This window comes from Corvus kubaryi, unplaced genomic scaffold (assembly GCF_017639235.1).
Source record: "Corvus kubaryi isolate FWS band 111438036 unplaced genomic scaffold, C.kubaryi_AGA036_p1.0 37396, whole genome shotgun sequence".
NCBI classification, from domain to species: Eukaryota; Metazoa; Chordata; class Aves; order Passeriformes; family Corvidae; genus Corvus; species Corvus kubaryi.
In genome coordinates, this window is record NW_024581135.1 from 26,652,992 (window position 1) to 26,669,798 (window position 16,807).

General features: G+C 45.9%; 1 protein-coding gene across 1 annotated transcript; it reads right to left on the reverse strand.

Moving 5' to 3' along the window:
- Positions 1-3,871: 3,871 nt before the first annotated feature.
- On the reverse strand, positions 3,872-8,236 carry FZD7 (frizzled class receptor 7). The gene has a single exon (XM_042041062.1). It carries the CDS (start codon positions 7,529-7,531, stop codon positions 5,810-5,812), a length of 1,722 nt encoding a protein of 573 aa, XP_041896996.1. The 5' UTR covers positions 7,532-8,236; the 3' UTR covers positions 3,872-5,809.
- Positions 8,237-16,807: the final 8,571 nt, after the last annotated feature.

Here is a 16,807-nt window from a genome sequence, read left to right on the forward strand (position 1 = left end):
TTTTCTTCTACTACAGCTTCTGGCAGAATTCCCTATTCACCACAAGCCTTTTCAAGTCCCTCAGAATGTTAGCCTGAGGAAAAGGACAGCATAGTGGGAATTATCTATCTCCTTGCCTGCCCTGAGAATGACTTTGCCTTCCTGCATGTTGGTTTGAGAACAATGCTAGAATTGCAGTACCTTCAGTAAAGGTTGAAGCAGGGGACAACTGGGCCTCTATTTTTTCTTCTTTCCAGTTGTCACCTTGGCCTTTGGGATTGAATTGTTAATAGCAAGGTTATGGCTACCCTGGTAGCCACATGATGAGACTAATTTCCAAGATCTGTACAGCCAAAGTGTACTCATATAGGCTACTCCTCTAGGCAGCAAACTTGGATTTTCCATATGTATTTGTAAGAGTAATATGCTTAAGTGAAGGGTTGCCTATTACCAAGCCAAGTTGTGATACAGCTGGGGCAGCCAATATGAACAAGTTGTTGCAATCAGGATTTCTTGACTAATATGGATGAGTGATCTCCTCCAATTTACAGTTGTTATTTAAAAATGTGCTCTAGGCCCTACTTATTCCTGCTTTTTATCCATATTCTCATTTATCCCAGTCCCAGAGTTTCCTGGTGTGGGTAGGCTGGCTGTACACAGAGGAGGAAGTGATGCAGAGGAGTGTGTGCTCCTGACCCTGTTTGGGCCTGTCCTGGCATCATTCAGTGGAATCCCATTTGGCTGCAGCTGTGGTAACAATGTGCTCAAGCCTGGAGTTTACCTGAATTAGGAGAAAGTGCTGTCTTGTGCCTTACTTCCACTGACCTGGTTTTGAGACAAGCAATGCCCAGCCATCTGAACCAGGCAGCCTTGGACCTTGGGTTTAAACAGCATCAAAACCCTCCCTGTACCTCCCTCCTCTGACTGCAGCACAAACTGGTCATCTTAGCAGTGTTAAACTCTGATGTACTTATTTTAGTTTTACAGTTTGGGCATCATTTTAGTCAAAATGTGTTGATTCTAAGTGGGGCATTTGGGAATTTGCCATGATTGTATTTATTCCCCCAGTCCTATATTATTCACGCAGTGTTGTAGCTGCCAAAACCACACACATGTTGGCATGAAACAATTATTGTGGTTTATATGGGGCAGGCTTGGCAATAGTCTTTCTCAATGATCAGAGTGCTGAAGATTCAGTGTCATCTTTTCCTCTCCAAGCAACAGACTAAATTTCTTTCAGCTGGATTCATAGTTTTAAAATTAAAAGGAGTAGAAGGCATGTATGAAGTGCGGGGTATATATGAAGTACCTGTAAAGTCTGGAAGGAAATGAGAGTGAGACGAAGAAAAAAAAAGAGGCTATTTGAAACGCAAGCTAGTAATTTGGTTTCTAAACCCACGTGAAATTATAAGTAATGTTTACTGTTGCCAGCTGGTGAATACAGAGATGTGTGGTTTTTACTCGCATGCAAAGTTATTGGTTGCGGGTGAAGTACTTAGACAAAAACATTCAATCACTGGTGTGGGTATTCCACCAAAAATAAACCCAAACAAACACTGACGTATTATAAAAGCACTTTATTCTGTAGAGACAAACATTCAGCTGCTGCTGCAATTCATGAACTCTGGAACTGTTGAAGCCTCCTCTTTAACTTGCCTGAAACAATAATACTTCATTTTAGAGAGTTACACAAATGTCTTTGAAACTGAAGAAGCAGTGCTTATGTCATTTTCATGAAAATATAGTATATGGTGTAAACTTACAGGGATATGGATCAATGGAACTATTACTTGCTAAGTTCTTGTGAACCAAAACATGCTGCATAGACCAGAGCCAAGGGTAAAGGGGAGGAAACTTTTCTTAAACTTAAAAAAATTAAAGTGGACTTAAACATTAGTCAGAGAAAAATGTTTTGTAGTGATTATCAAAGGCTAGTAAAGGCTTCTTTTTCCTCCTTTTTTCCAGAGAGCTTCACAAAGAGATTTTTTGAATTGTACTCCATTATGAAAGTAACTGCTACTTTGTTATCAAAGAGGTGGTAGACATTTTTATTCCAGAAGGACAGACACTATTGCTACTTGAAATTCTCCAAATTGTTTCCACTGTGAGCAAATTCAGTCTTGATGTGAGTCACATCTGCATAAAAGTGAATAGCAGTTGCTTCTACTTTACACCAGCATCAAATTTCACCTACAATTTCAAATTTTAAAAATCATCTTAAATCCCATGATTTGGATAGTTTTTCATAAGTGACTTTAAATCCGGAAGTACCTAATAGGAAATACTGAAATAAAAGCATTCAGCTTTAGTGGTTTATGGTGGAAATAGAGACATTTCTTTTCAGATATGAATGTCTCATGAACTAAAAATAATCTACATATAGAGTTTTTTCATGCATGGAGCAAAAATAGTGATCACATGTAAATGGTTTCTCATCCAGCAAGCGGGGATGGGTGGTGAGTGGAGAGCAGTGGGACAGGCCCCCTGCACGGATCACAGGCGTAGCGGTCCATGATGCATTAAGGATTGATTGCATGTTTAGCAACGCAGCTGGGGCTGCACAGCACAGGGATGTCTGTCACACCACTGCTGCCAGTCCTTCACAGCGCAAGCTGTTCCAGTCGTTCCATCGCTCCGGCTGGCACTGATGGATTAATGGGAGGAAATGTTTATAGAAAGGTTCAGGTTTCCTGAGTGAGTGGAATGAAACCCCCCTCAGCAATGATCAGCAAGCTCATGTCATGGAGCAGTCTGAAGCAGCCTGACTGGCAGGAATGCAAAGGTCTTTTCAAAAAGGAAACTTGACAATTGAGCAATTCTGGGGAGCAGCAAGAGGTGTTTTCAAATAAAAGATGTGGCTTTTCTAGAGAGGCAGTATGAATGGGGCTAGCTCTTAAAAGAACTTTTAAATCAGTAGTTCATACAATGTAAAAGGTTAAGTTTGAGAGCAGTGTCCAAATAATATAGTGCCTTCAAAGTGGAACTATTACACACTATGCTTAGTAAATGAAACAATGTTGCAGTGCAACCGCAGCTACTATGATGGCATCTAGCTAAGGCATCTTAGATCTATCTCTGTTCTGTAACTTAAACTTTAGTATTGGCATAGGTACAGGAAGGGTGATGAACCCAGACAGTAGTCTGAAATTCTTGTGAAAGAAATGCTGTAAAGTATCATCAGTTCACAGGTGTCCCATTCTATCTGTTGGGGCACCTTCCATGACTGTAGCAATACAGCTTGAGATCTAAACATTCATTTCAGTTTAAAATATTAAATAAAATAGACCATTCCACTGAAGCTTTCAGATGACTGTGATAAGAAAGAATGTAGGCTTCAGGCTAGCTATTAAAGTTAAAATTCACTTGAACAAAACTGCAGAGAGCAAAGGTGCTATGGGGGAAAAAGCACCAATTCATGATACTGCCCGCTGAAAGCCATTAGAAAGGACCTAGTCCATAGTGTTTCCCTGTAACACTCTGCCCGTCAAAGTGAAGACTTAATTTACAGCACTTGTAGCACCCTCCAGTTCTCAATCTCAAAGTCTCTTTGGGATGGGAAGAGAGCATTATCCTTATTTTCTAGATAAGGGAACTGGTTTATCAGCTTGCCCTCAGCAAGAGGCAGAGACTGGAAGAAAACTTGGCTAGGATGCAAGTAGCTCAAGTGAGGGCAGACATTTGAAACCGGCTGTCTCAAAATGTGCTCTCCTGTTGTGAGGGGCTGGTAATCAGAACAAACAGTTTCAAGCCACAGCTGAGTTTCCAGTCTGCATTCACCTAAAAGTCTCTTGCATCTGCCATAACAAACTGGGGGAGAAGACACCACTTTCAGAGCTTCCCCCCATTCTAAAACCTGCCAAGTATTCAAAGATGGAAAGAACATCATTAGAGCCCTTGTATTAAAAATTATTTATTTAGTGATCTGTACATGGGGTGAAGCAGGGCCTCATACAGACCTTCCAAAAAAAAAAAAAAATCAAGTAAAAACATAAATACATATTTTCTTACAAAAATGAGATTTACAAAATATACATACTGCACTTGTCTGACACGCTTGTTTTTTTTCTTCCACGTGCACATTATAAAAGACAAAAACCCGAGCCCTGCAAGTCTGACATCAGATCTACTGAAGGATTTGGCTGATGGGCCCATTCCTTATGCTCAGACCACTGGTGTGCCCTCAGACAGGAGCAGTCTGCCCCCTCACCCTGAACAGGTTTTTTCTTTTTTAAAGTTTCATTCTAGACACTTTCCCCCCAAAAAACATGAAGAGCAGCTATAGGGTGGAGACTTGCTAAAAATCCAGAATGTCCTATTTTGTCCTTAGGCGAGAATATACACACACACATATTAAAAACAACCCTTCAGTGAATATAAAGGTAAAGTAGTAACAAAAAATAAAATATGAAGAAGTCAACATAAAAACTTTCAGAATAGAAAAATCTGTCACATTTCAAAAAGAAAACGATGCATTTGATGATAAAATTTTGAATGCTTTTCCTTCCAAGACATGATCACTGGAAACTTAACCAGCTGTATTTTAGCCAAAATGAGAAGGCTGCTCACTTGCAGTAACTGCTTGATTGTAAAACCCGGGGGCAGGGCCCCCACCCGCACCAAAAGTCACTGCCATACAGCTCAGGGAACCTGAGGAGCAGGCAAAGGGTTCATCGTGAGCCAAAACGATTCCTCCCGTCCCCAGAATCTGGCTGTGTATTGACTTTGTCTGCAGTGAGCTCACTGCAAAGCAGGAGAGAAAGCAGGTTTATGGGAAGGAAGGAAAAAAATCCTGTCTTTACGTTACAGATTTTAATGGCTCTTGTTTTGGCAGGTGCTCTCGGGTAAGCTCTTCTTGCCCTCTAAATCTTGCATTTCCTTCAGCTTAGAAAAGTGACCCATATTGAACGGTAGGAAAACATCCTGCCTCCTCCTTTTTTCATAAAAGGAATGTTTATTTCTGCGAGCTCCTCACATCCAAGGGTGAACCTCAACGACTTCTTTTTGTTAGTTTGCCCATAAAAACCGATCCCATGCTTATGCCTTTCTACATAGAAAACGCTTTTGTTTCCCCCTTTGTCTCCTAGAACAAAGGCAAGGGGGAAAAGCCTTCTGCTGAAAAGCAACAAGTCATTTCTTTTCAGGGTGTGGAATGGCAACCCCCTCCTTCCCCACAGCAGCAAGAACAACAGACTGAGGGCCAAATTTTTACTTTAAAACAATTACAACAGGTATCACTGAGGTAAAAAGGAACTTGTGAGCTGACAGAACAGAGGCATCTCCCCAGCACACGATCGGGCTGTAGCCGGCTGTGCATTACTCACGTGATGGCTCCGCCGAGCTGGAAAGAGCAGGCAGCGAGCTCAGGTTCGGGAGTTACCCTGCCCACGCTGCAGTTTGGCCCCGGCAATTCAGAGAGCATTTGGCTGCTTCTCGGTAGGGGTGGCTCAACAGGTCTGACTTCCCCTCCCTCTTGTCCAAAGCAAGGCCAGATGATTTTAGTTGGATTGGAGTGTCTTTTCCTGGACAGGAGTAGCAGGAGAGAGAAGTAAGGAGACTTCTGGGTGAAGGACACTCCTGTCCCAGCCGTGGCCTCTTTTTCTGTCCTCTTCCACTTAGCTGGGCATAAGCACCACTGGACATAGTTTTACTGATCCTTTATGCATTTTTTTTTTTTTTTCAAACCTTCTGTGAGGAAGAAAAAGTTTGGAAAAGCCTCCCTTCTTCCCTCTTCAGGGAACCATTGCCCTACTCCTATGCTGCGTATCCATCTCCTCTGCCTCCTCTGCTCGTGTGCATGTGTATGTGTGTGCCAGAGGGGACATGGTGGGTCTCATACTGCTGTCTCGCCTTTGCTGCCGGTGCTGAGTCTGTGGTAGAAGCGTCGCCAGGACTGAAGGGTTTTGCCAGACCAAATCCAGAAGCCAGTCGTGATCCCAACAATCATGGTCATGAGGTACTTGATCATGAAGACAGTGAAGTCTGGGCTCATAGGGGCAAAGTGGCTGGGACAGGGCACAGCATATGTTTTGCAGGTCTGGAGGAGCCACGTCTTCTCCCAGGTGCCACGGAAGGCCTGCTCGTAGAAGTAACACGCCAGGACAATGGTGGCAGGCACCGTGTAGAGGACACTGAAGACACCAATGCGCACCATCAGCTTCTCCAGTTTCTCCGTCTTGGTGCCATCGTGCTTCATGATGGTGCGGATGCGAAACAAGGACACGAAGCCAGCCAGCAAGAAGGAAGTGCCAATGAAGAGATACACAAACAAAGGTGCCAGCACAAAGCCCCTCAGTGAGTCCACACTATAGATACCTACATAACACACCCCACTGAGTACATCCCCATCCACCTGCCCCATGGCCAAGATGGTGATGGTTTTGACAGCGGGCACAGCCCAGGCAGCCAGATGAAAATACTGGGAGTTGGCCTCAATGGCCTCATGGCCCCACTTCATGCCAGCAGCCAGGAACCAGGTGAGGGACAGGATGACCCACCAGATGGAGCTGGCCATGCCAAAGAAGTAGAGGATCATGAACAGGATGGTGCAGCCTTCTTTCTTGGTGCCTTGGGCCACAGTGCGGTAGCCATCCTCAGAGAAGCGCTCTAGACACACCACCCGCTCCTCCAGCAAGAAGCCTGCTGCATAGGCCACTGCCACCATGAAGTAGCAGCCCGACAGAAAGATGATGGGCCTTTCCGGGTAGCTGAAACGACGCATGTCTACCAGGTAGGTGAGCACGGTGAAGAGGGTGGAGGCACAGCAAAGCACGGACCACACGCCCACCCACAGCCGGGCAAATCGCACCTCTGCCTCCTTGAAGTACATGAGCCCATTGGGCCGAGCTGGCTCACAGGGGGCTCCACAGTCCCGCTCCCCCAGGAACCGGTAGCCCAAGTAAGAGGGCACTTTGAGCTGCCGAGGGCAAGAGAAGGAGAAGCCAGAGGGTGGCTGTGGTGGGGTGAGAAAGTCGGGGAGGTAGCCAGCTGTGGGGTGGGCAGTGACCCCCCGACCCGCCGCACCACCGGGTCCTGGTGGGGCATCCGACGTGTTCTGCCCCACGCAGATCTCACCCGCACCGTGAACAGGGAAGTTCTCGCAGCGGAGCCGCTCTGGCCACTGGAAGCCGAACTTGTTCATGAGGGCCTCGCAGCCCTGACGGGCCCGCTCGCAGAGGGAGCGGCACGGTGGGATGGCCTGCTCCAATACGGTGCACACCGGCGCGTACATGGAGCAGAGGAAGAACTTCAGCTCGGGCGAGCACTGCACCTTGACCAGCGGGTAGAACTGGTGCACCTCCAACCCGGCGTCCTCCTGGTTGGTGTGGCCCAGCAGGTTGGGCAGGATGGTCTGGTTGTAGGCGATATCCGTGCAGAGCGGGATGGAGATGGGCTGGCAGAAACCGTGGTCAGGCACGGAGATGCCCTTCTCGCCGTGGTACTGCTGTGCCGTCGCACCCGCGGGGGTCCCCAGCAGGGCGGCCAGCAGCGCGGCCAACCCCAGCAAGGGGCAGCCGGCGGCGGCCGCTCTGCCGCATTCTCCTCCAGCCCGCATCGCCGGGGCGGCCGGGGGCCCGGGGAGCCTCGGGGGGTCTTTCAGAGCCGGCCGGCGGGACGCCCCAGGGGCATCAGCGACCAGAGGGCGGCGGCGGGGCCCCTTCGGTGGGGCAGGAGCGCGGCGACGGGAGGAACGCGGCTCCGCACCGGACCTCCACGACTTTCTTCCTCGGCTCCGACGCGGCGGCGCTCACAGCGCGGTGGCGGCGCTTCTCTCGGCGAAAGTTTCCGGAGCTGCTCTCCCCGGAGAAGGCGGCGGCGGCAGCGAAAGAGGAGACGCGCGCGTAGCCCGGCGACGGCTCTGGCCAGCTCCGCGCAGGGTCCCGCGGCGGCGGCGAGGCGGAGGCGCTGCTCCCTGCACGACTGCACGGCCCCGGGGATTTAGGTTACGGCTAAACGGATTATTACCGCGCCCGGCTGAGCCGTGTATTTTACTCCGGGGCTTAAATAACTTTCAAAATCCAATTACTGTGCGATCCTCCCCGCGGCTCGGCTGGGCTCCGCTCCCGACGGACACCGCTGCGGGCTGTGCGTCCGGGGCAGCCGTGCGCCTCCCGCCTCGTCTCGTCTCGTTTCGTGTCGTTTCGTCCGGTCCGTTCCGGTCCGGTCCGTTCCGTTCCGTTCCTCTCAGCCCGCGGCCCCGCCACCACCGCCCGCTCCGCGGCTCCCGGCCCGCGGCCGCGCCGGCACACAAAAAAGGCGCAGCTCCGCGCGGGCCCCGCCCCCGCCGCCGGCCCCATTCACAAACCGCGCCGGGGGCGGGGCCTCGCAGCGCCCGCTCGCCAATCCGCACGCAGGGGGCGGGGCCGCGCTGGGGGAGGGGAGGGGGAGGAGCTCGCGCCAGGGGAAAAAAAGTTGGGAACAACTTTTTCCCATCCCCACCGGGCCGGGCCGGGAGGAGCCGCCCGCGGCCCCCACCCCCCACGCTGCCGGGCACAGCCAGGAAGGCGGGGGGGCCCAGGCAGCTCGCTCAGGGTGGCCCGAGCAAACTAAAATTAACTGGCTGCTTTCTGAGCAGGCTTTGAAAATGCGAACAGCTGCCTGTGCCCGGAGTTATTAAAAAGGAAGAAAAAAAACTAGTGTAAGGAAAAAAAACGACCAAACCCAGCACCCGGGTACATTTGCAGAATGATCCTATTGCGTAGTTGGGATGTTCGTGTCTGTGCGCCAGCTCCTCCCCAGCGTGGGGGGTTTGATTTGTTATCGCAGCATGACCGTTGCTTTTTGCTGGCAGAATAAACGCTTTATTCATGCAGATCTAAGCCCTAGCTGGGGGAAGGCAGCTTTTTTTCAAACGTCCAGTGTTACCTAAGCAAAGAGGAGAAATTTTAAATCCCCATTTGCGCTGCTGAGATTCCTTAAGAGACTCGATTAAACGGTGAAAAACCAGGAGTTCCTCTGTGAAAGCACCCTGCCTGCAGGACAAAAAATGGCATAGGAGGGGAGAGGGCTGTTACTGGCATGCTAGGCCGAGCAGATCTAGCGCTAGACACCAACACATATTTGCTAAGGACAGGAATGTGGGGTTTGCAGCGTAGCTGTGTTTTGAGGTGCACTGCCAAAACATGGGGAGCTGGGACCATCTGGCCAAGGTGCAGGCAGAGCATGTCTTCGGCAGCGCGGAAGGAGTGTGCTTGACAAAAGCCCTGCAACAAGGCCTGCTTCTGCTTCACTGGCCCATGAGAGTTTGTGCTCAAAGACAGGCTTGAGCCAACTATTATTCAACTTACCCCATCCTTCCCTTTGAGGACAGAGGTCCCCTTGAACTGTAGTACTCAAATTCTTACTTTTACTCCTTTGCTCGGGATTGTGCTTCTATTAGCAGCTAAGCAAATACACCAATCCGTACCGTCCTCCAGGGCAGTTAGAGAGCAGGGTTTGGCTCAGGGAGCTCCAAGAGCAATTGTTGGACAAATGTTTTCCATATCCTCTACTGCTCATGAACAATGTGTCCTCATGCCAATAAGACCATGGTGCTGCAGCTTTTGTTACATTTCTTAGGAGAAGTTGACAGTTATAAACAGGCTTGCTAAAATAAATTTACTCTTAATGGAGATGTTTTTAAAAATAATACTGTGCATATAAAAAAATACATATGGGAAGGACTAGCTAGTCGTGGCTGCAACAGTTCTTTCTGCAAAAGAAATGTCTTTTATACTTCCTAAGTTATGGTTGTTTGAGAGTGTCTTAGAGATACTTCAGTTTTTCAATTTTTTAAGCCCTGTTATCTAAATTCCTTGCTTTTCTACACCTGGTTTTTGTGATACTCTTCACCTAAATAACCACCCAAGGGACAAATTTACATTAATTTGTCTACTCTGTTGTTTAGTTTTTGGCCACTAGTAGCTTTCAATAAAATTATTCTTTCCACAGTTTTGTTTGGGTTTTTTTGGGGGGGTTGTTTTTCTGTTGAGGTTTTTTTTATTATTTATTTTTAAATTTTTCCTGGTGTTGTTGTTGTTGTTGTTTTGTTTGGCTTGATTTGGTTTGTTTTGGGGGGATTTGGTTTCCTCCTTCCCCCCTCTGCCCCCCCCCCCCCCAATCTGTAATAATTACCTTAGAGCCTCTCTTTTTCACGTAGGCTTATATGACTGTCTTCATCTGCAAAGCACTTTGTGATATTCACTATGAAAAACATTGGATGGTATGAGATGTTTCGCTGGCAGGCAATGACAGTGCAGAGAAAGTAAAGCAACCTCAAACTTTCTGCTCCATGCATTGCTCATTCTGATTTCAAGAAACCAGTTCAGAGCTAGTAAAATTGTATTGCAAGAAACTACCTTTCAGCAATGGGGACACAGTGACAGAAACTATTCAGAGTAAGGTATGTCAAATCAATTGGCAAGGCTTTAATTGGACATGTATTTCCAAGACAGGGCAGATGGCATCAGTGGCTCCCCCAGTTTTCTACTGGTCCCATTTGCTAGAGTCATTCATCCAAACCATGGTATGAACAAAAAGATGACTTGGATCTCTGATACATGCGATAAAAGCATCCTTTACACTTATGAACATAACGTAGAATCAAAGTGTAGCAAAAGGGGAAAAAGTAGTGAAAAGGTTGGCAGAAAGGAAGAAGGATTATGTCCTAGATTATTTCTTATGGAGAGAGAAGAGTAAATTTATCACATGGAGCGATGCTGCTAGGTCATCCCAGATGGGAGGAATGTGCAACAGGATTTACTAAGATGGATGAAGAAAATCTCTTGGGCATGTTACCAAATTCCAAGATCTTTTTTCTATTTAGACCCACAGGGAGATGGGAAACAATCACTGAGAGAGGCAATGGCAGTCTTAAAATGGCACACTGTGGTGTAAGAAAATCCCAGACTCCCAAGTCAGTCTAAGACATCCTGACAGCTTTCAGGGGACAATAAAGAGAAGGAAAAGAAAAAAGAAAAGAGAAAAGCAGCAAAATTCATGATTCTGGGACACAGGTTACTCCAAAGCATCCAGAACCTCTGTAAGTACCATCAGCTACAGTTCAAACGGCAGCCTGCAAAATTACTTAAATTTCCTTACAACATGAGGGGAGGGATCCTCATCAGCACAGTAAGCACAGCAGCCACCGTTAGGCAGGTTATCAGTCACCCAGAACAAACGCACTGCACAAGACTTTGCAGCATCCCACGAGCTGTCTCTTGCAACCACAGAGCAGTTCAAAAGGTTTTCTCTCAACATCTCCTAACTACTAATGTTCTAAGTACACTGCATGGTCTGCCAGCAGTAAACCTTCTCAAGCAAAGTCCTGGCAAGTCCTAGATTCCAGAATAAATTTACAGTCTCAGGTGTTGATACCAGCTCTGTAGCTGTCTGACTAGATTACTGTGCATAGGGAGGAATTGTTAGGAATAAACAATTATCTCTCTTTTTACTCATTTTAAAATAAATCCAGTTCAACTTCCAAGCTAAGTCAAAGTGAGGAGTGGCATCCCTACATGATGTCTTTTCCTGCTGTTTTAAAGCCTCCTTAGATGGTGCCAATATAATTTTCCTTGTTTCCTATCCCATCTGATAGAAAACTCTTCCCATGGGGGGGGAGGGAAATCAAAACAAAACACCCCCTCCCTGCCCCACCACTTATTTTGAGTGCCTGAGGGAGAACATTTTCAGATTACCTGTTGCAAGGCTTTCAGTCCTCCTTGCCCTCAGAAAAACAAAGGCCATTCCTTCCTCTTTCTCCTTTCCACCCACAGAAACTTGCTGGACCTCACCTCCCTTGACATCCTGCTAACCAGCACTGCCAAAGTCCCGGTGCCGCCTTCTGAGCTGTGAGATTTGTCCCAGTTACTTTTAGTAAATAACTTTTATGGCACTTTTAACCTCGACATTTTGAAGCATGCTTGCATACAGCCTTACATGATCAGACAGGCTATTGAGCTAAGAACATCAAAATTTGCACTCCCTAAAGCTTAGTGGAGAAATGCCAGGAGCCTGGGGGAAAATTATTCATTTGCCTATTTTACATAATTATTTGCATAATTAGAAATAAAATAAGTTTACAGTATTATATCTGCTTGCATTTCTATCAGTCTGATAGATTAGTCTAAATTACATCTTCTTGGAGCTCATCAAAGAAATCCAGTCTTTCCGTAGTGAAGCGGGAGAGCCTCATATTTCATGGGCAGGGAGTGGGAAAAGCAAGTCCCTGCCCCCCACCACGGACCCTTAATTTGAAATTAGACAGAAGACATAAGAAACTGATTGAAAAGAGCATATGGAGAGGGCACAGGTGACAAAAGGAAGGGGATACTGCTGGAGGGGATGTGGCTTCCCACAGCAAGAAAGGTAAAAACTCTTTGCATCATGGATTTATAAAATAATTATTAGTTTATGAAGTAGTATCCCAAAGGATACCAGGAAGTAGCACTGTCCTCCACATTTATGGTCAAATTGGGGGAAACTTTAGAAAGCATTCACAAGGATGAGCTATCAGGCTGATGATTGCCTTTATCTCTGTGATCCATGAATAAGAAAACAAAACCTGAAGTTGATCTCCTCATCCCCCACTCAGCAGTTCATTGAGGACATCAGTTACATTTTAACCCTTGCATGATATTTTGAAATCCCCTGTTTCTTTAAAATGATTTAATTGCTTTCTCAGAGTTTTAGGGCTGCAGAGGGCCTTTGGTATAGAACCCAGGAAATCCCTCCCTATGTCAGTTTCTTAGGCTAGGTGCCTTTTTAACAAGACAAATTCTCTACTGGCAGCAGTGTTATCAGCCAGGCCCTGTCACCATTATGTCTGAGTGCAGTATACCGCAGTATGAAGAAGGGAAATTCCAGAAACAGTTGGAAAAGATGACATTTGTGTCGAATGTCTCTCTCCTCTTTCCATCAGTGAGGAAGATCCTGTTCTGAGAATCTGGATGTAGCATAAGCATATGCAAACTTACTTTCTGATCCTTTAAATCTTAAGAGGTGCTTCTGACTTAGTATGGTGTCTAGACACTTTCTAGACTGCTGTACCTGACTTTGGCAGATTCTATATACACCGAGATATGTGATATATAAGCTTGGGCAGCACCAGGAGAAGAACTGCTTGGGATGGACCTGCCCCAGGCTCCTTGGGCTGGCCGCTTTCTCTTGGTTTCTGCAGGAGTGGCAGTCTCATGGATGCTCCAGCTTATCCTGAGCTTCTCCCAGTGTCTGTGAAAATGCCTCACAGATATGCAAAGGTCTTTTGCAGAGTCATTCCTTGTTCTATAATTCTAAAACTATTAGAGATCCAAACAAAAATAAATATAGTCTTGCTTGCTCTCATAACCATGCAATGTTTTTTAGGAAGCTGACTAGTGTCTTTGTGGTTGAAGCTCCCCTTCCCAGAACTGTATTCCCTTAGACCTCTGGTCCATACCATAGGTCCATGACCTAGTCTGGACTCTCTATCAGACACCCCTTTTCCTCCAAAACCCAGTGATATTATTCCTTCTGTGTGATTCCCCCTTCTGTAAACTCCCTTTCAGTTTCTGAGGTAAAAGAAATCCTAACACCTGATCTCTAGGTCCTTCCTGAAGGAGCTGCACAATTACAAAACCCTGCAGAAAAGTCTGCAGAAGAGCTAAAAATATACTGGTTCTCCTTCCTTGGGCCAACCAATTCCATAAAGCTGTCCCATTTGTCAGCTGCCATTAAGGCAACCAGTCTCTTACCAGGGAGCATTTCTGCATGCAGCTGTAGCAATGTAAGGCTGTTACAACTGAGGTACGTAAAACTTTAATGAAAAACAGCCAAGTTTCTCAAGTTTGTGCATAAATTTCCCAGCTCACTGCAGATGGTGCCACAATATTTTTGAAAACTTAATTATGTTTTGCTTCTAGCCCCAGGGCTGGTGTGGACATAGTGACTAGTTGCTCTGATCACTCTCCTGTTGATACTCTTTGGTTGTGAGGGGTGCTGCAATGGTCAGATGCATTGTGATATGCCCTTTGTCATTTATGCCCAACCTTGGTTTAGTTTTGTCTTTCTATAGATCCATCTTTTTGAGGTTACATTTTAAATCTTCTTTAACGCACAGACTGAAGGCTTGCACTTGTCCTGAGTTTTCACTTGTTTCAATGGAAACAGCAGGATACTCATCAAAGCCACAATCTCTGTTTATGTAGGAAGAAGACCTGGATTTAGCCCAAAAGAAGAGATGGGAAAGACCCATTATATCTTTTAGGTCCTGCTATTACATATGGTAGTGGTATAATTAGTCTAATTTTAAATGCCTAGAATAATGGGACTCTTGCCATCTCTCTGGGGACGTGGTTCTACCATCTAACAATCATACAGGCAGGAAGCCACTGCCTGATGTTCAAACAAATGGTTTGTCTTTGCTTGGTTAAGACTCACTAAAGATGAGTGCAGCCTCCAGAAACATGTTGTTTCCAAAGCTTAGAAAACAAGGGAAGAAGAGCTGTTATTCAATACAGAATCTGCCAAATGTCTAAAGAGGCTAAGGAATTCCTAAGCCTCTGTTTACAAAATCCTGTCTCCTCCCATGAACGCTTAAATTACCAATCACTGCTACCATCCTATGTTTAGGGTGAGATTTCCTTAACCAACTCCACTTTAAAAATTGGATTGGAAAGAGAAACAAACATTTTAATTACTTTTCCCTCTTCTTAATGGGCTTGCACAAATTAACCCGCGTTCTCCACAATTACATTTAAACTGTTACAAAGAATTATTTCTTCCTTTGGTCCCGGTCATGCCTTGGAGACCCACTTGCCATGGTGGTTCTCTGCTTTGAGGACACTTGAAGGTTTTCTGTGTAGGGCTACTGCCTGCTGCATCCCTGCAAACCCTGGAGGTGGATGATGCTGCCATGTGGAGAATTTCCCTTTCCACAAGGGCTCCCAGGCTGCAGTGAGCAAACAGCATTTCAATGTAGCAATTCTGTTTAAGGGAAAGGGACAGAGGTCTAACACAAATGCTTACAGACAGCTCTCCTGAGAAACTGGCATCCTGAGGTTTGTGGACCAGCATCACATCTCTCCCTTACCTTTTTTTAATCACTTGCTTTCAAACTATGATTTCTACCTTGGTGTCAGCCTGCATTGACTGCACTCTCTTGGAGCTGGGACCACTGGTACTGTGACTGGCACTGGAGATATTCAGCTGATTTCCTTCCATGGAGGAAGGGGAACCAGAAAGCAGCACTTCAAATAAGTTCCCTCCTCATGGAATCTCTGCAGGGAATGAGGGCCCATTTTCTTAATTACATGTTCATTAGTATGTTTAGTGCTCTCCTCCCTCTCTTCCCCCAGCCCTGCCACCTGGGAGTTCCTACTATGTTACTGGAAAGCCACAGAGGTTTATTTAAATACCACATAGTCAGATTGGAATGAAAAGCTATGAAGCTTCCCCTCTTTAATACTTTTTGAAATTATTTATGGGCTATGCTTCTTGCCTACGTAGAAGGTGCCTTCTGAGATTCCTGCAAGTCAATGCAGAAATAGCTGTTTGAATTGAGCAATAATTAGAAGCAGATGGAGCAAAGCAAAGCATCACAGAAATCCCATTCTGCTAAAGAAACGCTGCTGTCTGAAATAGATTTCCGCTGCATGTAATATTTTCTCATATGGGCTAAAAAGAAATAACATCATATGTCTGCTTTGCACCTACCAAAGCTGGGAAATTCAAAGTAACATCTGCAATTCTGCTCTGAATTCAGTCTCAATCTGCATGCCATTTGCAGCCCCTACATTTGCCTGTACCACAGTTACAATTTCTTTTCTTTGCTAGACCTTGGAACAATGGGCATTCTGTTACTTTTTGTGAATGTGTGTATATTTGTTTGGGGTTTTTTTCTCAATCTTTGGTGGATTTTGGTGGTTGTTTTGTTGTTTGGGGTTTTTGTTTTGTTTTGTTTGTTTTTAAATGATTTTAAATTCTAGGAAAATGTTTGTGACTTAAAACACATTACAGTATTTAGTAATCCACAGACTCAGTCTGGGGAAGGTACTCAGAGCTCTCAAATCCTAATTTGCTGCCAAATTCTTATGTGCTTGATGTAGTGGATTGTTTCACTCCTGACTTCTAAAAATAACATGTCCTGCTCTCATTGCTCCCACAGAACATCCCCTTAAGTTTAGAGATAACTGGAAACTCACAGCATCTCAAAGACAGCTGTACAGATCTCAAGCTCAAATTTTAACTCTGTTTCTCATTTGCTTTCCTTACATGAGTGCAGCTGGCAGTTTGCTGAGGGGCTTTTGTTGAACCACGTTGTTGGGGTGAGCTGATTTTCTTTCAATGATTATAACTTATTGACCTGATAGAAAGCCATAAAGTCATATTTTGGTCAGCTGCTACACGTGTCCAGTAAAGCCATGATTTTAATGGTGGACTTGTTCATAATTATGTTGACATTTTCAATAGGCAGGGATGCATTCTGCAAAGTAAGGGAGTCTTCACGAGTGTTTTAGAAAGCAACAGTTTTAAAATTGCAAAGATATACATACATTCACTATCTCTGAAAACTTTAATATTGTAGCACTCCAAGGTGTTCTAAACTTGTGCTGCTCGAGAGTGTTTACAAACAGGCTTGAGGATTTTGCCAGGAGCAGAAGTTACTTCTAGAGGAAAAAAATCGGATTTTGAAGGAAATCATAAAGGTTGGCAGGTTGCTGTTTCCTTTCTGATGTGAGTGGGCAGACGTGCGCTGGTCCCGGCGAGGCCGCGGCGAGAGCCTGTCCCGCACTGCTGTCGGTGCTGCTCCCAGGAGCCTGTCCCGCAGCGCTGATCCCGAGAGCCTGTCCCGCAGTGCTGCTCCCAGGAGCCTGTC

Excerpts from the sequence above, each read along its gene's own strand:
- FZD7 (XM_042041062.1), bottom strand. The coding sequence starts at position 7,531 with ATGCGGGCTGGAGGAGAATGCGGCAGAGCGGCCGCCGCCGGCTGCCCC.